Below are 24356 nucleotides of genomic sequence, written 5' to 3'. Positions count from 1 at the left end.
CTCAAGAGTAACACTGTTCTGATCTTCATCAGCACAAATCGGTCCTGCCTTTCTTAAATCTCCATAGAAAGGAAATCATCTAGAATATATTCTGTGAGGCCTGACCTCCTTCACTCAACATCATGTCCGTGAGATTCAGCCATGCCCTTGTGTGCATCAGCGGTTCATTCTTCTCCATTGCTGGGCCACCAATGGACATTTGGACTGCTTTCAGGTTTTGGCTTAAAAACTGCTAAGAACATTCTTGTACAGGTCTTTGGGCGGACCTACACACTTACCTCATCTGACTATATACCCAGGAGTGGGGCCACTTGGTCATAAGGCATACACGTATCTAGCTCCAATGGGAATACAAAACTTTTTTCCAAGTGAGTGCAAAATTTCACACTCCCGCTAGCAATATAAAAGGCACTTTGATGAATCTGCAGTGGCTTTCTATTACATTATGTTTTCTTAATTTTTCTGTAGATGTGTGCCTCAAAATGCAGCAGTTCAGTTCACTCATTCATTTGATAAAAGACTATTCAGCTGTTACTGTGAGCTGGACACTGGGTAGCAGTGCAGATTATAGTCCCTGATCCCATTGGTTTACAATCTGGGAAGTGAGTCAGAAAATTGATTATAATAAAAAGTAATAAATGCCCTCCCCACCCACATAAAGAGGTAAAATTATATGAAAGAACTGCGTACTTGGAAGCATACGTGAGAGTTTTATTGCCCAGACTTGAGGTCCAGGGATGTTTCCAAGAGGTGGTGATGTCTCTGTTGAAACCTAAAATGTTTTTATAAATAAAATAAATAAACACAGATGATCACTTATTTTGTTGAAGCTATTAGTTCCCACAGGTAAACAGAATGAGAAGTGGTTGATGGTAGGGATAGGGGAAGGAAAGGAGGGATGAGGGTGAAATACCAGTTTCCATGAAGAGGGAACAGAGTGTCTGAAGACCCATAGGTTAGAGAGAATAGTTTACTTAGGGAATGGAAAGAAGTTCGGTGTGGCTAGAGCATCAAGTGTGAAGAAAGAAAAGCAAGAATTGAGCCTGGAGAGGGCGTTAGAAGCAGGGTCAGTAAAGATCTTTTTAAGCTATATCGAGTTAATCTTTTATCTTTGGGCAATGGGAAACCATTGAAGTGTTTTAAGCAACCTAGTGGCATCACCACATTTGGGCTTAAGAGATACTAGCCTGGTTGTAATAAGGAAAATAAATCGGAGGAGATCAAGAGAAGATGCCAAGAATTGAGTTTAGAGGTCATTGCAATTGTCTCAGAGAGAAACGAGGGTTGGCTGGTCTAGGGTAATGGCAATTATAATGGAGAGAAGTGGAAGGATTTTTTTTATCTTAATTTTTATCTTCAAGAAGTAATACTTAATAAAAAGTAATAAAATAAATTAAATAGTAGTGCTATCACCACTGAAATAAAACATAGAAAGTTTCCCAACATAGTTAAACCTCTCTTGTTTACCATTCTCTGATCATTTCTCTCACGCTGTCTTCAGAGATGGCCACTTTTCTGCATTTAGTATTTATTGTACTTGTGTGTTTCTTTAAAATTTTACTGCATATGTATGTATTGTAAGAAATATAGAGTATTATCATACTGTGGTGAGTAATGTCTGGGATCTTAAGAGCTTGTGAGCGGCCATCTAAGATACTCCGCTGGTCCCACCTTGTCTGGAGCAAGGGAGAATGAAGAAAACCTAAGACACAAGGGAAGGATTAGCCCAAAGGATTAATGGACCACAACTACCACATCCTCCACCAGACTGAGTCCAGCACAACTAGATGGTGCCCAGCTACCACCACCGACTGCTCTGACAGGGATCACAATAGAGGGTCCCAGACAGAGCTGGAGAAAAATGTAGAACAAAATTCTAACTCACGAAAAAAGACCAGACTTACTGGTCTGACTGAGACTGGAGAAACCCCAAGAGTATGGCCCCCTGGACACCCTTTTAACTCATACCGAAGTAACTCCCTTCAGCCAAAGATTAGACAGGCTCATGAAACAAAACGAGACTGAATGGGCACACCAGCCCAGGGGCAAGAACAAGAAGGCAGGAGCGGGGCAGGAAAGCTGGTGAAGGGGAACCCAAGGTTGAGAAGGGAAGAGTGTCCCCCTTCTCATGTCCTCTCTCACGTCATGGTGTTGGCAACCAGTGTCACAAAACAATATGTGTATTAATTGTTTAATGAGAAACTAATTTGCTCTGTAAACCTTCATCTAAAGCACAATAAAAAAAAAGAAATAGAGTATTATTGTGCTACTTTTTAAGCTTTATATAACTGATGTCATATAATATGAATTTTTCCACAACGTGATTCTTTTGATCAGCATTGTTATTATTAGGATCAACATTGGGAGATGCATTCTTTTTGATATGTGTGAGCCAAAACATCAGTTGCTGTCTAATTGATTCTGACTCATGGCAATCCCATGTGGGTGGAGTAGAAAGAACTGTGCTCCATAGAGTTTTCAATGGCTGATTTTTCGAAAGTAGATCAGTGTATGTGACAGAAGTAGGTTAACTGCAGAATCATAAGTTATGTCCATTTTAAACTTCTAGATGATGCCACATTGTTCTAAGAGTGAGCATTGTTCTTTATTAAGAGTGACAACCACACCATACCTGATATCAAGCTTGATCACTCTTTCCAAGGGTATTGTCTATTTTATTAGTGTTTTTAAAGACCTACTTTGTGCTTTGTTGATCATTTCCATTGTATCTTTTATTTTGTAATTAATTTCTGCTCTTTTCTACATTCCTGATCTCCTTACTCTACTCTTTCTTAATAGTACTCAGCTTCTAACAAGACACATAATTTAATTTTTATTATATTTATATTCTCTCTTCATCTACTAGAGTGCTAGCTCTGCTAAGGAAGGGATTTTTTTGTCCGTTTTGTTCATGGATTTACTGCAGACTTCAGCCCATAGTAGGCACATAAGAATATTTGTTAATTAAATATGTATTTATTAATCTTTTCTAACATCTTTAGTCTTAACTCATCCTTTAGATTTCTTAAAGCTGGATTCTTACCTTATTAATTTTTACCCTTTCTTCTTTTCCCTTTAAGCATTTAATGCTATAAATTTTTTTTCTGAATATCATTTTATGTCCATTTCATAAATTCTGAAATGTAATATTTTTATTATAACTAATCTGTAAGTCTCCTTGCCCTAAAAAGAAATTTGTGTTATGTGCTTTGGCACTATATAAATTAACTATTAATTGTATTACCAATTCTTACAAGAATCAATGATTCTCAGAATTATTATTTTTTTTTAATTCTTCCATTCTTCTATATTTCTTGCCTGGCATTTTTCAGTAAGTAGAGGTTTACCTCATCAGTTTGGTTATCTTGATATATAATTCCTATTACAAAGACAAGATAAATGCTTAATTCTTTTTTCTTTAATTACTTACGTTTCAGATAAGGTGTTATTTTAATGCCTGTGTTAAACATTAACAATGGAGTTTTTCTGCCTTCCTTGTTTTAGTATTATTATGGAATCAGATTTTCATTGATTCCATGTGTTTTGCTCTATCTCAACTGACCTTTGATGCTCAAATTATCACAACTTTGGCCAATGATAGACCCTTCACTAGTCCTACATCCTTTGAACATGGCTGTATTAATTTTGAAAATTTTCTTATTTCTGGCACAAAAATACATTCCACATTCTCCTTGTTCCTTCCCTGCGCCACCCCTGGATTTGGCTTTTCCCCAGTAAAGAGCCCTGGATCTTCTAATGTGGAACGGAATTAGATTTGGTTTATATACTGATGCTATTTTATTATGTATACACAGGTTTCACAGTTATATATTCTTTTATTATTATGCAGTGATCCTCTTTAGGTTTTTGCTTTAAAGTTTACATTGTCTTATGTAATAGAATTACATCATCTTTCTTTTGTCTAATATTTTTTTATTATGTCTTTTTTGTCCATTTGCTTTCAATATTTTTGTGTCCACATGTTTAAGTGAGTCTCTTATAAACGACACATAGCTAAAATTTTTAATTGATGAATTTTGTCTATGTGTATTTATCTAGATTGCTGTATATCTGCCATTGTTTCCACCATCAATTTTCTGTTTCCTATCAGTCATGCTTTTTCAATTTTTTTTCTTCCTTCCTGACATCATTATGATTAAAATTTTCTTGTTTTATTTATTCTCTGCTACTTTAAATTTATACCTCATTCTACTTTGATCCTATTAGAAACTCACTCTAAATGTTTAGCAGACACATTTAAAATTTAAAAATAATTATTATTTGTAACTTCCAGCCAAACAATACCAAATCATTAGGCATTATTTTTATTTTTTTCATGTAATTATTGTTTGTGTGAACTTACCTACCTTCTAGGATATTTTCTCATTCCTGCAACACATTTTAGAAATCCCTCAAATAAGGGAGAGCCCTGGTAGCTTAGCCGTTAAGAGATACAGCTGCTAACCAAAAGGTTGGCAGTTCATATCCACCACTTCCTCCTTGGAAACTCTATGGGACAGTTCTACTGTGTCCTGTAGGGTTGCTATGAGTTGGAATGGACTTGAAGGCAACATTTCATTTTTGGGTGGTAAATGTTCTAAGTTTTGTTTGTCTGAAAATGGCTTTGCTTTGAACTTCATTTTTAAATAAAAGTTTAACCAGGTATACAGTTCCTAAGTTGAATCAGCAAGAGAGTAGGTCCCTGCTTCCATTGTTGCTGCTGAGAACTCTGCTATTAACCTAACATTCGTTTATAGGAAAACTTTTCTCTCAGCTTGCATTTAAGGTCTTCATCTAGTCTTCCATGCGTTATAGATTTACTGTGATGTTTCTACATGTGGATGTTCTTAAAATCCTGCATGGGATTTTTTTTAGGGTTCCTAAATCTGAGGATTTCTGCCATCCATTGAATTTCAATAATCCCCGGCAATTTTCTCTTTGAATTATTTCCTTCTACCCGTTCTCTTTATTCTCTCCTCCAAACTCTAACTGGATTCATGTTAGACTTTTTCATTGTTGACTGCCTCTTAACCTTTTGTATTTTCTATGTATTTATTTTTCTGTGCTAAACTCTGGGTAGTTTCTTAAATATATCTTCCAGTTCACTAATCATTTCTTGAACTGTGTCTAATCTGCTGTTTGACTAATGCATTGATTTATTGTTTCATTTATTAAGTTTTTAATAGCCAGATATTTTCTTTGGTTCTTTTTGTAAATATGCCTGTTTGTTTTTATATTTTCTTATCCTTAGTGTCTTTCCATCCCAGTTTTTATTTTTTGAAATATTTTAAGGTTTTTAAAAATATGTATAGTCTGTATTTGATAATTCTAAAATCTGAGATTGCTTGTTCTTAAATTCTACTGTTTAGATATGTTCATTTGTTTTTCCTTTGACTCATTCATAGAGGCTTATTTCCCCTTGGATATGGTAAAATTTTTATTATGAAATCATATTTATTTAATCTGAATCTTCAGGAAACCTAATGGACCTAGTTTTAAGATAAGTTACCTCAAAGAAGATTGTTTGTATCTTCCACAGGCTGGTCTGGGAGGATGCTTGAACCTTTTCATAATCCCCTTTCTTATAGTTTCCTCTCAGGGAATTTCGTCTTTCTCTACCATCTTATCTTAATTAGAATATCCCAAGAAGAATAAAGAAAACCAGGAGAATATACATTCACGGAAAAGAAAAGGTAGTGGTTTGAGAAGGAGTGAGGGGTCAGTGATGTCAAAACTGCTGAGAGATCAAGGAAGATATGTACTGAGAAACTGGTGTCAGATATATTGATATTTGTGAACTTGGCCAGAATAGCTGTGAAGCATATTATTTTGCTAAAAGCCAATGTACTAAAATCCCAATTTATCAATGATAAATTTCCATATTTACTTTTCAAAGTGTTTATAGATCTTGTAAAATTTTGTATGAGGTGGGATGGTTTTAATAGTTTTCAAGGATTTATGGGAGCTTTAATTCATTTACATTTTACACTTATGTGGTAGACAGAATAATGACTCCCTAAAAATGCCCATGTTCTTATCCCCAAAACTTGTAAATATATTACCTTACATAGCAAAAGAGGCTTTGCAGATGTGATTAAGTTAAGGATTTTGAGATGAAGAGATTATCCTGGATTATCTAAGTGGGCCCAACACAATCACAGATCTTTATAAGAGGGAGGCAGTAGAGCCAGAGTCAGAGAACGAGATGTGATAATAGAATCAGAGGGTCAAGGAGAGAAAGTGAGATCTGAAGGTAGTAGACAGCTGACTTGGAAACCCTGGTGGCGTAGTGGTTAAGAGTTCGGCTGTTAACCAAAAGGTCAGCAGTTCGAATCCACCAGGTGCTCCTTGGAAACCCTATGGGGTAATTCTACTCTGTCCTGTCCTATGAGTCAGAATTGACTCAACAACAATGGTAATTAAAAAAAAAAAAAAAAAAGACAACTGATTTAGAATATAGAAAGAGGGAACAGGAACCAAATAATGCAGGTGGCCTCTAGAAGCTAAAATGGGCAAGGAAACAAATTTTCCTCTGGAGCCTCCAGAAGGAATACAACCCTCCCTTGATTTTAGGAAATCTAATCTCCAGAACTGTAAGATAATAAGTTTGTGTTGTTTTAAGTGACTAAGTTTGTCATAATTTTTTATAGCAACAATAGGAAACTAATGCAATTCCTATCAGTTTATTAATATTTAATTTGTACTCAGCCAAACTCCCTTCAGATACAGAGCTTTAAACAATTCCTTAAATAAACCCTCTTAATATCATCACTCTCATCAAATAGAAAATCTCATCAGCTTTTAACCCATTTTACGAGTCTTTCAAGAAATGTATCCTCTTTTGGTGTCTATTTTTACTCCTTTTCTTTTCCTTTTCTTGATTCTGCCCTTTTCAACTCCTCTGTCTTCTCCACTAAAATTTATGTTCCATGAGGGCAGGGATGAGATTATCTTATCTCTTGAATCCCAATGCCTAGTTTGTATTAGAAGCTCCACAAATATCCATTGGATGGATGGATGGATGGATGGATGGATGGATGGATGGATGGATGGATGGATGGATGGATGAGACATCAGTGCTTCCTGACATTGTCCAATCTAGAGAATTAAGCTCCGAAGTGAAGACAATAGACTTGTTTACTGTTATCTTTGCCTCTGGCCTATGATTAATGGCAGAGGATTGAAAAACTCCAGAAATACCTTACTTTTTAAAGCTGAAAAACAGGAAATCAAAATGATCATGTCCACTTCTTCCTGTGCAGGCTTTAAAAAGGTCATCTATACTCAACACCAATGGCACAGGCCTAAATGACTATGACTTGCTCATGGCTTGTAGGAAGGATTCTTTGAGAAGTAGACAGCAAATGACAGACACTTTGTAATGGAAGCTTGATTACCTTTTAAGTCTGTCTGTAAGAGGCACTTTTAAAGTAGAAAAATAACATTTCAGGCTCTACACACTTGATACAGGCTATTCCAAGCAAAGTATCCAAGTATCTGCTCTTTATTAAGTATATCCTACAATAGTCTCTGAAATTTTTTAAAGTCTGGTTGAAGAGAAAATGATTAGAAATGTAAGAAAGTTGCTTTAACTTTTTAACTTCATATTCTGAAATAAACAAGAATTTGAAAAGAAGTTGCAACTGACATGAATTCTATTACATAAATATAAACCCAAAGCTAACTCTCTAAAATTGAGCAAAATATAGTTTCTCAAGTATATTTGGACTAGCTTATGATAAAAAAAGAAAGTGAAATGACAAAGAAAGTAGATTGGTACACAAAAGTAGATTCAATCACATTTGTGCCACAACTAAGAAGAAATTTTTTTAAAAATTATCTTCATTATTAGTAGTTGGGATTCCATTTGTAGAAATAGAGAGGATTAGCTAAAGTTAAATTAAACAGATACCAAACAAACCAGTTATTAAAAAAGCAAAGGAGAACAGGAGCGAGACTAGCTCCTTGATTCATGAGAAATTATATAGTGGAATAATATAAAGAAGTGGATACTGAATTTTTTTGAGGATGTAAGCTGATTCCAGTACTGTAGCTACACTTAGTGTGAATAGAATATGGGCAGGCATGCCCACATAGGCAATTAATTAAAAAGATTTCAAATAATTTTGGAAATCTTTTTTCTTTTTAATTCTAATATTTGGAAAAATGGATGGGAACAAGTTTCGAATTCACATTAATAAAATGAAAGAACTTTAAACATCTAATACATGAATAGATAATAGGGGAAAGCAGATATTCTGGAATAATCTTTTTTTTTAATGCACAACTCTTTGAGAGTGAGAAGATGCATCTAAAATCTGGGTCTCCAGATTTACTGGCCTAAAGGAGACTGGAGAAACCTCAAGAGTTTGGCCCCCAGACACCGTTTTAGCTCAGTGGTGAAGCTACCTCCGAGGTTCACTGTTCAGCCTGGGAGTGGACAGCCCCGTAAAACCAAATGAGACTAACGAGGTACAGGAGTCCAGTGACAAGGGCCAGAAGGCAGAAGGGGACAAGGAAGCTGGTGATAGGGAACCCAAGGTTGAGTAAGGATGTTGTTGATGTGTTGTGAGATTGTTAACCATTGTCATAGGGCAACATTTGTAGTAACTGTTAAATGAGAAACTATTTGTTCTGTAAGCCTTCACCTGAAGTACAATAAAATATAAAAAAAAAAAAAAGGTAAAAAAATAAAATAAAATCTGGGTCTCCGTGTGTTGACTCTTCTTCTCCTTGTCCACCTTTTCAAGTCACTGTCATACATCTCTCACTACCTTGACTCCCAGACTTCATGGAAAAACAATCTACACATCAAATGCTCTTTTATCAGTCCTCTCAATTCCTTGTAATCCAATTTTTCCCTCTCACTTCTCTCCTGGAATTTCATTTTGTAGGGTCCCCATTACCCTACTAATCAATAAACCCTGAGTCTTTTTTTAGGAGACTCAGAGTGTATGAAATTACCAACTTCCTTGAAATTCTCTCTTCTATTGGCCCTGACACTCTCTGTCTAGGCTGTCCTTGTACCTCCCAAACCCTCTTACTTGATTCAATTTTCTAATTTCTCTTCTACTCTTCCCTTACTCTCTTTTTCCTTGCTCTACAAACTCTCTTGGGAGTCACATACAATTACATAATTCCAAATATCATGGTTTGCATCTTTTGCATTCTAAAATCATGGCAAAGATATCAGTTGTCAATTTTCTTAACAATGGTGTGCTTAAATCATCCCATAATCCCCTTTCCAGGAAATAAAAGAGAAATGACCCTTGTGCTACTCCAAATTGTTTTTAAGATTACTCTGTTGATCTATGGTTTAGCATTAACCTATATCTCCAAACTACAGGCTTTGCTAAACTCCAACAAAATAAGTAATCAATTGTGTTTATTTTATTTATAAAAAATAATTGTTGTGGTTATCTGTGTTGCATTTCCTCTGATGAGTCATGTATAGAAAATTGGACCATGTGTTACAGTTTTATTTAATTTTATTTTTGTTTATTGTTGTAGTTTAAATGAAGTTTACATTTCAAGTTAGTCTCCCATACAAAAATTTGTACATACATTGTTATATGACCGTCCCCATACTGTGACAGCACACTCCTCCTTTCCACCCCTGATTCCCCATGAACATTCAACCAGCTCCTAACCCTCTTTGCCTTCCCATCTCACCTCCGGACAGAAGCTGCCCATTTAGTGTCTTGTATCTACTTGAGCTAAGAGGCACACTCCTCATGAGTATCACTTTAGGTCCCACAGTCCGGTCCAATCCCTTTCTGAAGAGTTGGCCTCGGAAATTGTTTTAGTTCTGGGCTGATAGAGAATCCAGGGGCCATGCTTTCCGGGGTTCCTCCAGTCTCAGTCAGACCATTAAGTCTCGTCTTCTTGCTAGAATTTGAGTTCTGCACCCCACCTTTCTCCTACTCTGTCAGAGACTCTCTGTTGTGTTTCTTGACAGGGTGGTCATTGGTGGTAGCCAGGCACCATCTAGTTCTTCTGGTCTCAGGCTGATGAAGTCTCTGGTTTATGTGGCCCTTTCTGTCTCTTGGGCTACTACTTTCCTTGTGTCTTTGGTGTTCTTCATTCTCCTTTACTCCAGGTGGTTTTAAAAACTACAGTTTTTAAAAGTGTTTGAAATCTAGCTACTGAAGGGGATATAAATCAGGCACAAACTTAAGATAAAATTTTACAACAAATTTAAATAAGAAGTTTGAAATCTAAACGTAATTTGATGCTATTGATGTTCTCATTCCAAGTTTAATATGGTCATTGCAAAGAATACTAACGTTTATAAATATATTCTAGTGCCAACAAATTAAGCAAGAACTACATTGAGAGATTTTATGAGTGCAACAGATACGTATCAGTAGTTCATAAACTCAACTTTGTTTTACTGTGTAACATACATTTGAGTTAAAGCCATATTGGAAGAAACGTTCTGCAGTAGAAAAGGACACTGTGTAAGAATGCTTAAAGAATAGAAATTTGCTAAGAGTTTTGAGATCATGCTGGTTCATTGTAATGAGTTCTATTAAGATGAGAAATAATAGTTTTTCTGTAGTGATCAAGACTAACTGTAGGAGATTAAATCCAATGACCAGGAAAAGGAAGAAATCAGTGTGCCTCTCTGGAGTTTGCCTGCAGCTAAATTGCTTTGTGTTAAACTGAATTTGCTAGCTAAGGCAATTACTTTTGTATAATATTTTCCCTTCAGAGGGCAACTGTAAATGATACATGTAGCAACCCAACAACCAAAAAAATGATGTAAAATATTTTATTATCAATAAAGTGCTGTAACTGTGAAGGTAACTGAATGATACATGTAGCGAATCAGCAACCAAAAAAAAAAAAAATGTGAAATGCTTTATTGTCAGTATAATTTGAGGCATTCTCTATAATTGTACTATGAATTCTCTGAGCTGAGAAAAATCTTAAAATGTGTTTTTACATTTCACTTTGCCTACTAAAATGAACTGGGAATATTTCTAATCATGTGGTCCACTGACCATACACAGCTGAGTGTAACAGGCGAGCATTTCACCATTGTCCTTGCTCAGGGAGATCTTTCAATGGTTACATTGACTCTCAGCTGCGTAACTCTTCAGGGCCTTTCCACTTCACACCAGCTTTCCCTATGTTTTCAGAGATCTGAGCTCGATTTCAGGCACTTACGAGTGTCTTGGCCTGCTAGAGTGAGAACCGCTTTAAGGGAAGTGGGGATGCACAGGGGGGCATCAATTGAGCTGCACAGTCAGTGGCAGCCTTTGGGCTTCTCAGCAAAAGCCACCTATGGTGCCCTTTCCAACATGCTCCCTGGCACTGGTGACTCAAAACTTGGTTAGAGTGGAAACTGGGAAATCAACAATGATGACTTTGCTCCTGGGTCCATAGCTTCCCTGTAGGTCCAGTCCCCTGTAGCTCCATAGGCCCCTTGTCCTTTCTACATTATCACATCTCCTCCTTCCTAATCCAGACAGCAGTTGTAATTTTTACTTAATTTGGGAGTCAAGGTCCTGGTTTCTCATCTTTTCTCTTCAATCTGTTGTTTGTGACAAAAACATTATGATCTTCATCCACATGGTTGGCACTCTAGAAATACTAAAGGGCTTCTCTTGAGAACTACAAACCTTGCCTTTCAAGACTGTTATCTCTGCCAGGAGCTCTGAAAGCATTTTTTTCATATGGAAAAGTCAAGAATTGCCTTCTTTGTTCTTTTGATTAACTATGGTGGTCTTTTTCTGGAAATAACTGAGGTGGAAGGGACTAGCTCCCTTAGCTGGGGAAGAACTTCAGAATACAAGAAATTGAAAGGAATTGAGAGAAAGAATACATCAGGTAATGGAAAAGAGTATGATGTCAAAGCTAAAATTATAGACTACATGGGATTGAATCCTGGCTCTACTTCTAACTAACTGTGCTATCTTAGTCAAGTTAATTTACCACACTGAGGCTTACTTTCCTCTTATGTATTCATTTGCTATGGCTGCCCTAACGAATTACAAAAAACTTGATGACTTAACAGAAATTTACTCTCTCAAAGTTCCGAAGGCTTAGAGTCCAAAATCCATCTTGTTGTTGTTGTTAGGTGCCGTTGAGTCAGTTTTGATTCATAGCAGCCCTATGTACAATAGAATGAAACACTGCCCAGTCCTTCACCTTCCTCACAATTGTTGCTGTGTTTGAGCCCATTGTTGCAGCCACTGTGTCAATCCACCTCATTGAGGGTCTTCCTCTTTTTCACTGACCCTCTACTTTACCACTCATGATGTCCTTCGGCAGGGACCAATCCCTCCTGATAACATGCCCAAAGTACATGAGACAAATCTCACCATCCTCACTTCTAAGGAGCAGTCTGGCTGTACTTCTTCCAAGACAGATCTGTTCATTCTTCTGGCAATCCATGTTATATTCAATATTCTTCACCAACACCATAATTGAAAGGCATCAATTCTTCTTCAGTCTTCCGAACAAGGAAGAAAATCCATTTTATTGGGCTGAAATCAAGGTGTTGGCAGGCCTGTGCTCCCTATGGAGGCTCTAGGGAGGAACCCTTCTTTGCTTCTTCCAGCTTCTGGAACTTGCCAGCATTCCAATCTCTGCCTCTGTGATTGACATTGCCTTCTCTTCCTCTGTGTCCTCTGCCTCTCTCTTGTAAGAGTACATGTGATTACATTTAAGGCCCACCCATAAAATCCAGGATAATCTCCCATCTCAAGATCCTTAACTTAATCACATCTGCAAAGTTCGTTATTACCTTATAATATTTACAGGTTCCAGGGATTAGGGCCTGGATATTTTTGGGGGACCATTATTCAGCCTCTCACATCATCTGTAAAAGAATGTTGATAATAGTACCTATGTGAACATTAAAGTATATAATATATGAAAAGCACTTAGAACAATGTCTAGCATGTATACGGCACTCAATAAACGTTAGCTCATTATGGTGGTGGTGGTAGCATAGGTGGTAGTGGTAGTATGGGTGATGATACAGCAATAAGAAAATAGGTTTCAAAACGAACAAAATTCTTTTTAAAATAAGCATATCTGCAGGGTCTCATCTCTGAATCTTTGATGTGTGCTAACTTTAAGATATTAATATTATTTAAAATATTGCGCCTCCAAATTGAGTAATTATTACCCAATGGTTTAGGTATATGATTCAAATAGCTTTTTTTGCATTTATTTATTGTTACTTTTCATTTGAGATGGAAATTATTTCAATTTAATTTATCTTGAATTCATCTTCAATTTCATTCATCTTGAACTCTTCTTAAAATCAGAGTCAAAGATGCTATGTAATATAATCATCTCCTTTCGCTCTTGTTTCCCTGCCTGCCTAGGACACAGATTTAATGACATTCAACATCTCTGTCCACCGGTCATGGTGGAGGGAACATGGACCTGGCTGTGTTCGAAGAGTGCTGCCCCCATCAGCCCATGGGATGATGGATGAGTACACGTACGTCTCCGTCACAGGCTGCATGGTCGACTTCCAATACCTGGAGGTCATCCACAGTGCCGTCCAAATACTACTCTCTGTAAGTGTCATTGTCTGACCAGGACTGTCCTTAATTAACATTTTATATTTAAGCCTTCCCTCCACACTCTTTTAAATGACGGAACCAGCAGCAGTTATGGTATCATTTGTCATATTTAATGGCAGGTCACATCTTTTTCTTCACGGCATCCACACACTTTGTGTTCAGAACCAAGTAGTTGGTGTAGATACGGTCCACACCATTTAATGGAAGAGTGTCACCATTCCCCTAGAAGTGATGCATTACCCATTAATTACCTCAGGCTGGATTACAAATGTACTTCTTCTACTACTAATACATTCTTCTACTAATGCACGTTAGTTCCAGAGAAAGAAGGATGAAAATTCACCCAATGACTTGCTCGCTCAGACAATGGCTTGCTTAATCTAATAAATCTCACATTCTAAATATTTATTCCTTTAAAAACAAATTCATCCAGAGAGTCTTAGCTATTTTAGTGCCTAAAAACTTGGTGTTAGGATACAGTCTCGTATGGAAAAATAAAGAAGGGAAATATGGCTTGATTGGACCACAGAAGGTTTATATGCTAGCAATTTCTTCAAGTTAATATCTTTCCACCAGAGTGTCCCACCCACAGTTTTGAATGATATTTAAGATGTATAACGTCATCAAGAAGGTTGTTCCTTTGAGAACCAACAAAAACTTGGCGTTTTGTTTGAGTCAATATACAGTGAAGCCATTCTTGACCATACTTTTCACACAAACGAACCAACTCCGTTCATCTGCCCAACTGGTTATAGTTAGAGTCAGAATAAAGAGATACAGGTTCAATGATAAACAAGCAAATAAATAAATAACAGAAATATAAAAGAAATGTGTCAGTGAAGAAGTACTTTGGAATTATTTCTAGAAAGAACATTGAGAAATCCTTACTATCACTTACTGTAGAGGTAGTCCCCAACTTACAGCAGGGTTTCATTCTGACAACTTCCACAGTAAGTCGGTCCTTTTCTCATTATTATTGTCTTTTATTATCAGTATTTTTATAAATTTGGTCTTTATGAGTCTCTGGGGGTTGGGAACATTACATATAAACTTACAGATATATTTTAATACATACATACATAAAAAAAATCATACATAAATAAAATCATAAAAATTTACTCTAATAATGAAGGAGAATTGTACGACATTGACATTATGTCAGTTGTGGTAACAACTCCACTTGTAGGAGGTTCTGGATCATCTGGATTAGCCCTGGGAATGGGGATTGTGTTTCTAGTCAGAAAATTAGTGAGAGTTGTCTGTATGGTCCTTTTCTTTTTTTCTTCATATATTTTGCAGTAACATCTCACTGCTTTCTGAATCTGCCCATCTTGACTTTAGCAAAGCGATCAGTGTTTGGGTCCATGTTTTTAAGCAACTGAAGCCCCTAATTTAGTTTAGAAAAATCTCTAGCTAATCTTTTCACTGTAAAATAAGATCATGCTATAGGCCTAGTCTACAATGAAGTCAGCGTCAATGTCATAACAATGAAGTTGGAGTCCTCACAGCTATCTGGCATGTGTGTAGTTCAATTGTCGTATGCCATTAGAGTTGAACATTGCCCAACTTTTTATCCATTACGACTCGCAGCACTTACTTCATTGTAGACCAGGTGGCAGTGTTTTGAATACTAAATAATAAAACTGAACATCTGTGAGTGAACATCTGAGAATGATAACATTAGCAAATTATGTGCTGCAACACTGTATATAGTACATATTACTAACAATAAGATGTACAAAAAAAAAGGATGATTGTAAGTACAATTCGTCATAACTTGAATAAGTCATAAGTTGAGGACTACCTGTGTACATCATCCACTGCTGTGGAACAAATCACTCTTAAATGTAACTACTTAAAACACTATCATTATATTGCTTAGAGTTCTGTGGGTCAGGAATTTGGACAGGGATCAGTTGGATAGTTCTTCTCTTCCACATGATGTTGGCTAAGGTCATTCATGTGAACAATTCAACTGAGTGTTCTACTGGGGCTGGAACATCCAACAAGACCTCACTCACAAGTCTAACTGCATGTGGTTTCTCTTTCTCCAGTAAACCTGACAGGCAGCTAGGTTCCAAAAGGTGAAACCCTATATGCAAGAATTTATCAAGCCTCTACTTGAGTGATGCTTGCTATTGTCCCATTGGCTAAAGCAAGTCACATGACCACGTCCAGCGTGAATGTGGGAGGCAGTCTAGGGAGGTGAGAATTCTAGGAGGCATGGTTCATGTGGGACTCCTAATGTAATGATCTTACCTCATTTACATGATCTATTAAATATTGTTCTTTAACCTGCATGTCTGAAGCTTTAAAATAGTGTTTCTAGAGTATATTTTAATTTACAGTGCTGTAGAGAGATTATAGCTATGTTATTTATGATGGTAAAACAATTTTCTAGAAAGACTAAAGATAAGAATGATTAAAAAAAAGTCAAAGATCTTTTAGTGCTCCAGTTCAAAGAGACGCAAATTTGACACTGATTCAAAGAAGAAGAAGGGGGGTGTACCTCAATGCCAAGGAAATTTTCTTAGAGATGTAACAGGGAATCTGCTCATTCTTGGTTTCTATAATAATACTTACAGATAAAAGTATAATATACTTTAATTTGTCAATATATGTTTATCAGTTTTTCCCTATCTCTGGTCTTCTTTTAGTCTGGCACTTACATATAAAATTGTGGCAAAATATATATGTTTAAATCTTTGTATTAAAAAAATATAGAGAGAGGCATATTTTCTCTTAAAATGTTTCAGTCTGTTTTAGGGTATCAAAGTACTCTATTTTCATACACCAGATTCTAATGGTTCTTACTAATTTTGTTTTAATATCGAAAGCATTTTTCTAGACTCTTTCATATGTAGATCTTTCTCCCTATTAAAAATATATTTTTTTGGTACATTGAGAAACCATTTGTGAAATAATGGCATGATATCCAAATGTTTATAATGCAGCAAAATGCCATGGAATCTAGAAGTCATTTCCCAATAGTAACTCCAATTCAAATGAATATCAAGGTGAAAGTATTTATTTGATAAGGAGCTGAACTGTTACATTAAAAACTTGCCCTAAAGGAAAATATTAAAGAAGTTTTATATGTTGCCCCCCAAAATCCTTGTCACTTATAAATGAATTCCTTGACATATTATTTTAGTGAACACTCAAAGCCATCCATATGCATATAAGGTCCTGACTATACTATTCAGCCTTTAGACAAGAAAAGGATTAGTGGCTGCTCTCTGCCTTTCTTTGTGGAATATACCTGAAAGACAAGGTTTCCAACATTTATCTTTCTATGTTAAAATAAAATATATCCTGAAATTGTTTTTGCAACTATCAAAGTACGAATTATTGGTGTGGTTGATTTTTTATGGATTTCTTGGATTTTCAGCTTATTTCATGTGAGTATGTTTACCATTATTAGATTTTATTTTAATCTGATGATATGAGAGTCCCTCCTGTATGCATTGCCTTCGATGTGCTGAGATGTCACCTTATCTCTGAGGGGCAGGGGTGATGGTCACGTGACTTAATGGCCTGTGCGGCACAGGCACCAACCAGTCAGATGGAGGACTTTGAGATGGGGCGGGATCCTGGAGGTCCTGCTGCACAGGGGTTACCCTTTAGTTACTGGATGGCACAGGAATATCTGACAGGACACAGGAGAGGGACTGAGGTGGCCAGGATGGTGGAGGGAGGCTCCTCAGTGCTTCAGGACCACAGCTCTCTATCAAATGAAAGTATTTGAATGAATGAGTGGATACAACTCTGCTGGTTAATACTGCCTGAATAATTGCCCTGCACACGAGCAAAGCTTGGAAGTGGAAGAAACTAAACCCCAATTGTAAGCATCCTGTTGAAACTCTGCAAGCTTTACATAAATGAAAAAATAACAGAACTCCGAGAGAAGGCGACAGGCTGAATTCTCATCACCTTGGACAGCCCCATAGGCCTCTGAGAGCATCTGTGCCTCCCCCATACCCCAAAGCCAGGCACACCGAGCTCCTCCTAGAACCAGCAGCCTGTACCACAGTGTGCCTCATGACCCCTTCAGAGGCGCTCGGGTGGAGGGCGAGCGGGAGCGTGGAAGGCAGAGAGAAGGTTCTTATTGCCCTAATCTCCTATAGCAGGGCTTCTGCAAATTGTCAGCAACACCAAGCTGAAGATTAGGCTGGAGGCCAGAAAGGGGTTGTGGGTAGTGTGAAGGAGTGAGTAGAAAAATGTGACATGTGTAGGAGATGAGCAGTCAGCGTGTAGCCAGGATCAGACTGGGGGATGACATCAGTCCCTCCTCGCCATCCTCACAGCCACTTCTGTGGTTCATTTACTCAGCCTTCTTCACCTAGCAGTACAACCAATAACCTCCTAGTCTTCTGCCCCAGCTCTGCCCTGCCAATCTGCCATGTGTGCACTCGCTCCCAGAAAGAGGATGATAAAGTGCAAATCTGATCGCTCACTTTTCTTCTTACCTCCTGTCAATGATGCCCGTGTCCTTTGGGTTGAAAACTGAATTCAGCTGCCCTCCCTCACCTCCTGACCTCCCCCAAAGCACCCCCAGCCATCTATATGGAGCATGGAACATTCCACACACACATCCTGCGTTCTCGTGCCTCCAAGCATGTGGCATTCTTCTTAGAATGGGTTCTCCACCCCATCCCTTCTCCCTTTTTACTCTAACTTTGCCTCTTCATCCACCTGGCTATTGTCTACTAATAGACATCTTTCAAAACAATGTTTCAGGTGTCTTCATTTAACGTTTTTAATTGGTAATGCATTTGGTTGGTTAAAAAGCATAAAAATGTATACAATGAAAATATCTCTTCCCACCTTTGTGCCCCATTTTCCTGGTTCCTCTGTCTCTCCTCTGAACAAGCAGCTGATTTTTGTTTCGTTTGTTTATTAGGTCTTTTTGTGTGTATAATTCCAAAGAGTGTTTATGCAAATAAAAGAAAATATTATTCTATATCTTAGGTGCCCTCCACAAAAGATAGCATATATATGCTCTCTTCTTGGCCTTCCTTTGTCTTTTGTTGTTAGGTGCCGTCATGTTGGTTCCGACTCATAGCAACCCCATGAACAACAGCATGAAGCACTACCTGGTCCAGTGCCATCCTGCCAACTGTTGCTATGCTTGACCCCATTGTTGCAGCTTTGTTTAATTATTATATATTTGGAGCACTTTCCATATCAGCATTTTAGTGCTTCATTGTTTATTTAACGGTCCCCTATTGAAGGACAGAGTCCCTGGGTGGTGCTTCTAGCCAAAAGGGTAGCGGTTCAAGTCCACCTGGAGCCACCTAGAAGAAAAGCCTAGTGATCTACTTCCAAAAAATTAGCCACTGAAAACCCTGTGGAACACATTTCTGCTCTAACACACATGGGGTCACCATGAGTCAGGGGTGACTCAACAACTGGTGGTATTGATGGACATTTGGACAGCTAACCTTGTTCACTATTATAAAAAATGTCATAATAAAGAACTGTGTACGTGGATTATTGAGTGCATTTCCTAGACCTGCCCGCTCAGTTTCCCCTAGGCTGTATCAAATGAGGACCTGTTTCACAGTCATTGAGTTTCTTGTCTACCAGAATGAAAGCTGCTTGAAGGCTAGAATCATGGAATTGTGTCATTTTTTCACTTTTCCATTTCTATAGTTGCAGTAACCAGTGGGATAATGGCACATAAATATGTATTGAATGAATAAATGACCAATAAACTAGAAGTGCCAAAGTCTGAAACACAAAAGGTAAACACAAAAGGAAGAATCCATTGTTCAAAAACTGACAGCAGTTGATTATGTTCATCATGTTATGCAAGCATTACCACTACCCTTTTCCAAATTCCATAGTTGAATCGGCAAATGTTTTGTTATATATATATTTTTTTTTACCTATTTAGAAAAACAAAAGCAAAAAACTAGCAAGGGTGAATGCACAGACTGAAGGGCAGGAGCCACAGTAAAGTTACCCTTCACTGGGACATTACAGAATGTAGGTGCAACAATTTACACAGTGCGTGGCACAGAAGCACTCGGTAAGTATTAGCTTTTTATTGCTGTTATTACTATAATTGCTATGTGCCTGTCCCTGTTCTTTTTAGGTTGGTCTTTCTTTCAAAGGCCAAAGGGCTCCATCCTGGTGGTGCCTCAATCTTCTGAGTTTTCAGTTTTTTATCCAGGACCTGACGCCTAATTCCCTCGTGAAAAATGTCATTCTAAAGATCTTCATAGGACATGCCAATCATAGATCCATGTTCTGAGAGCCCAGCTATTATGTACTATGCATCAGTTTTCCTCATCCTGGTTTCAAGAGCATTTGGCTGACTGAATGTATTTCCACGTTTCTATGGGAAACTCTCAGAATTACTATGATGAAACAAGGGCTGAAGCAGCCATTTAAATGCCTAATAAACTTCATGACACTGGACTAGACTTGGACTGTCTTGATTACCATCATCTCCCCAATACTTAGGAATGTACCTAGCTCAGAGTAATCATTCATTAATACTCACTGAGTGATGGATTCTTGAATAAACTGTTGTTTTAGATTTAAAAAACATGTAATTGGTTAACACTGATGTAATTTTGTGAAGTTATATCTTAATTCTGTTTTATACTATTGGGTAAAGAGAAACTAACCAGAAAGCGTACTTTTAAGTTATTTCTGATGCAGGTGCTACGTTTGGTTGGGAGGATACCCAGGTGAGGCAACAGTAAAGTCAAATCTGCTCCAAGACTATAACTGTACCTCAGAATTTGTTCTTCCACATGTTCTTTCTTTTGAGCATTTAGTCTATTTTAGTTGCTTCGCTTCTATTAAGGGGAATCTCATAACAGTCTGGTGATTTAAAACTATGCTCAATTGAATTCCAACTACTATACTGTACTTATTTTCAAATCAAATTCCCATTCTTGAAATATAACACCACAGGTTTAAAGAGGAAAAAACAATATGAAATTAAATGCTACAACCCAAAATATCATATTAACTTTTTCTGGTTGAAAGAGTCTCTACCTCCATTTAATCTTATTCAACAGTGCAATATCTTACTCATTTAATCCTTAAATATCTGATCATTGAAATCTTAAAAACTAAAGTAAAACAAGAAATGGGCGACTAAAAATAATATCTGCATCAAGGGCAAGGAGCATTATCCATAATGCATATTAAAACTCATACCAACTCTATAGAACAGAGTAGAAACTGCCCCCTAGGGTTTCCAATGAGCGGCTGGTGGATTCGAAATGCCGACCTTTTTGATTTATAGCCGTAGCACTCCGTGGCTTTTAAACCACTGCACCACCAGAGCCCCTAATACATGTTGGATCATTTAAATAAATAGTAAAAACATCAACATTGAATTAAAAAGATGAAGAGTATGAACAAACGTGTTCACATAGAGAATCCAAATTTTAAACAAAAGCATGAAATATGATTATTCTTAATAGTAACCTGATATGTGCAAACTAAATTGGAAAAAATCTTTTCACTAATTTAGCAACTTTTCAAAATAATAATACATAGCATTGGTAGACATATTCTTTATTGCAAGTGCCATGAAAACGTCCATCCTGTTTAGCCCTGAAAAACTCTCAATGAAATTTCTCCTAAGAAAATAATTCAACAGAAATGAAAGTGTATCTCCAGGAAAATGTTCATTTCAGTGTTATTTATAATAACAAAAGCTGCGTACGTCTAAACGTATACTATTAAAGAAATAGTATAATAATTTACGGTACATCAACATGGTTTAAAGATATACAACAACTATGATAATTTTTAAGACCATGTATGAAACCTGGAAAGGTATTTATGATTTAAGTAAATAGTCAAGGATGAAAGATAAGGTAAAAATGATGTCGAATTTAGGGGTACGTTTTCCTGAAAATGCTTTTAAATGTTGTATCACGTTTTTAATAATTTAATCTTGCATATGATTTTTATAGATGACTGAAAGAGATGTTTTGGTTCTTTTTCTTAGAGTATTGGACATTCTCAAATCTCATATTTATTGGATCATTTGGAGACACTCTTAATCTTAGTTATTATTTATCCCATTTTATTTAGTGAACTGCCTAGTTCTGAGGTCAATAGGTCATTAAAAATAAATAGGCAATTTAAGGTCCTTTCTAATTTTCAAGATCAGCTATTTGCTGGTAAACGTAGATTCATATATTCATGTTCATTATTACACAAGATATACATAGTAACAAAAAATGAGCTCCTTTTTATAACTAGTAGGCAAATCCTAAGGAGGCTTAGTGGCGCAGAAGGTTAAGCACCCAGCTACTAACCAAAATGTTGGTGATTCAAACCCACCCAGCAGCTCCATGGGAGAAACACCTGGCAATCTGCTTCTGTAGAGACTACAGCCAAGAAAACCGTATCGGACAGTTCTAGTCTTTCACACAGGTTCGTTATGAGTGGGAAATGACTTGACAGCACCTAACAACAACAACAGCAAAGACAAATCCTATTATTCTCTAAACCTGTGAGTGATGTTTAACACTTACCTTATTTATCTCCCTTTAGAAATGTTTACATGTATATTGTTTTAAATGTCATTGTCAAGACATTCTCCCTTATATTTGAGAGGTGACAAGTCTCTTTCTTTAACACGCCTGGAGATGGTCACCTTGGTTGGAGCAGGGAGTGTAGAGCCGTAAGCATTGGTTTTACATTGTCCCCTGGCTTTTTGCATTACCTCTGTCCGGTCACATCAACATTCTTGACTGTTCTTTGCCCTTATATCAGACACATTCAGCTTAAAGGTAAATCCACACTCAATAAAGATTGGCGAAGGGTAACATTAGAGCAGAAGGTATCCTATGGAGTCTTTATTCTCAAAGGCTGTACGAATATCTGTTCCATCTGCTTAGAGAAACTGCACAATGACAGGAGCAGCTGTTATTACTGATTCAGTAACAGATGTTCACATAGTGTAAGAGTGTAAGTCAAACATAAATGAATTTTAAGCTCTTGAAATAAGTTCCAACTGCTATCAATTGTACTTCTCCAAAAATGTAAATATTTAGATTTTTTTAAATTTCTGTATTAGCATTGGTATTTATTTAATGAACTTAAGGAGTGCTTGCAGCTGCTCCATGTACTTTGCAAATATTAACTCATTTAACCCTCAAAATGATCCAAGAAGTATTATTATCCTCATCCTACAGATGTGAAAACTGACACACATCCAATATCACACAGCTAGTGAGTGAATACAGTTAGACCTCCAGCCTGGGCAGTCCTACTCCAAAGGCCATGCTCTTCACCACTATGCTGAGCTGTCTGACCTCCGTACAGAGAATCTCCTATTTCCTTCAGCCCTTTGCTGAGTTCAGTGGTAAACCTTCTCAGCGCTGTAAGGCTGTGAATCCCCTGTAGTGGTGACTGGGTTTACGTGACAGCCCCATGTATTTGAAAGGAACAATAAAAGTACTATTAATAATTGTCTGGAAGTTAAACTATTTGCTGAGCGAATAGTTCAAAGTGTTTCCTTTCGCCCTGGAAAACACTCCCCAACCACGTGTTCTTGTTATAAAATGGAGAATTTTGACACTTGTAAAATGCTAAATATATCGGACTCGTTTTTTCTTGGGCTTACTAGGCACTGGTACTCCAAAACCAAACCCGATGCTGTCAAGTTGATTTCTACTCAAAGCGACCCATAGGACAGAGTAGAACTACCTCAAGGAGCGGCTGGTGGATTCAAAGTGCCGCCATTTTGGTTAGCAGCCTAAGCTCTTAACTACTGTGCCACCAGGGCTCTTAGGCACTGGTAGGTGGGAGGAAGTCATAGTCAATCTCTCCTGCCCCAAATTTTTCCAGTAATCACCCTTTCCCCCAGAGAATCCATTTTTATACAAAATGGGTGATTTCTGCCTATATCAAATTTTGAGCAACTTCTAATTACTACATAGAAGTAGTTACTCCCTAGACATCATCTCTGGGTCTCTATGTTGAATTCCACCCTCAGAAAATGGAATCAACTTGTTGTCCTAAGTATTTCTTGTCCACGGAATCGAGTATTGGATACCAAAATACTGAGAGGGGTTTGTGGTTGTGGGGGGAGAATTGCCCTGTCAACAATAGTCAAAAGGCTTTGGTAGAGACACTCGTGTTCATGAGCCAGGTACTCCGGTCAGTAAATTGTTTAGCCTTGAAGATGTTTGTTTGGTGGACTGTGATTTTGAGCTATTTCTTTCTTAGGCAATGTATTCTCTCTTTTTTGCGGCTGAAGTGTACATACATTTACGTTAATAATTGAGCCCAGGACGGACATATGCACAGTATTTTGCAAAATTTTCAGAACTACAATTCAAGTTTATATAGCCCTCACCTTCTCACTTATAAAGCCCTGAGTGGAATTTAGATAATCTACCATGTGTTTTGTCTACATAACATCATATATCCATCTTTTGGAAACACATGTGTTACAGATAGCACTTCTCAGCTCTTATATAGATGATTGGTCAATATAAATCAGGAGTCCCTGGAAGGCACAAACAGGAGAAGTTGGCAGTTCAAATCCACCAAGGATCCTCAGAAGAAAGGCCTAGAATCTACTTCCAAGCAGCGGCAGCTATGTAAATCTAAATCTAATACTGATGTTTTCTATCACTTGTATGCAGCATCTATAGATGTTCTTAATTTATAGCATGTGACCTACTTAAACATTTAAAGGTAGTTCATATTTCTCTTATACCATAACATTCTCCTTAATAGTATGTATGTGACTGGATTTTATTCTGTATGTTAATGAGTTATCCCATGCATTTATGTCTCAAGCAACAAATTCCATAACAT

The 24356-nt window shown here is 37.2% G+C and overlaps 1 protein-coding gene across 1 annotated transcript in view; it reads left to right on the top strand.

Moving 5' to 3' along the window:
• NKAIN3 (sodium/potassium transporting ATPase interacting 3) overlaps positions 1-24356 on the top strand; it is an 831485-nt gene that overhangs the window by 600694 nt on the left and 206435 nt on the right. Inside the window, exon 4 of the mRNA XM_004372606.2 lies at positions 13344-13541. Within this exon, the coding sequence (XP_004372663.2) occupies positions 13344-13541 (198 nt within the window). The remainder of the gene's footprint in view (positions 1-13343; positions 13542-24356) is intronic.

Source organism: Trichechus manatus, unplaced genomic scaffold (assembly GCF_000243295.1).
Source record: "Trichechus manatus latirostris isolate Lorelei unplaced genomic scaffold, TriManLat1.0 scaffold00018, whole genome shotgun sequence".
NCBI lineage: Eukaryota > Metazoa > Chordata > Mammalia > Sirenia > Trichechidae > Trichechus > Trichechus manatus.
Note: the sequence above shows the minus strand (reverse complement) of the source record. Positions and strands in the feature narration are given on the sequence as shown.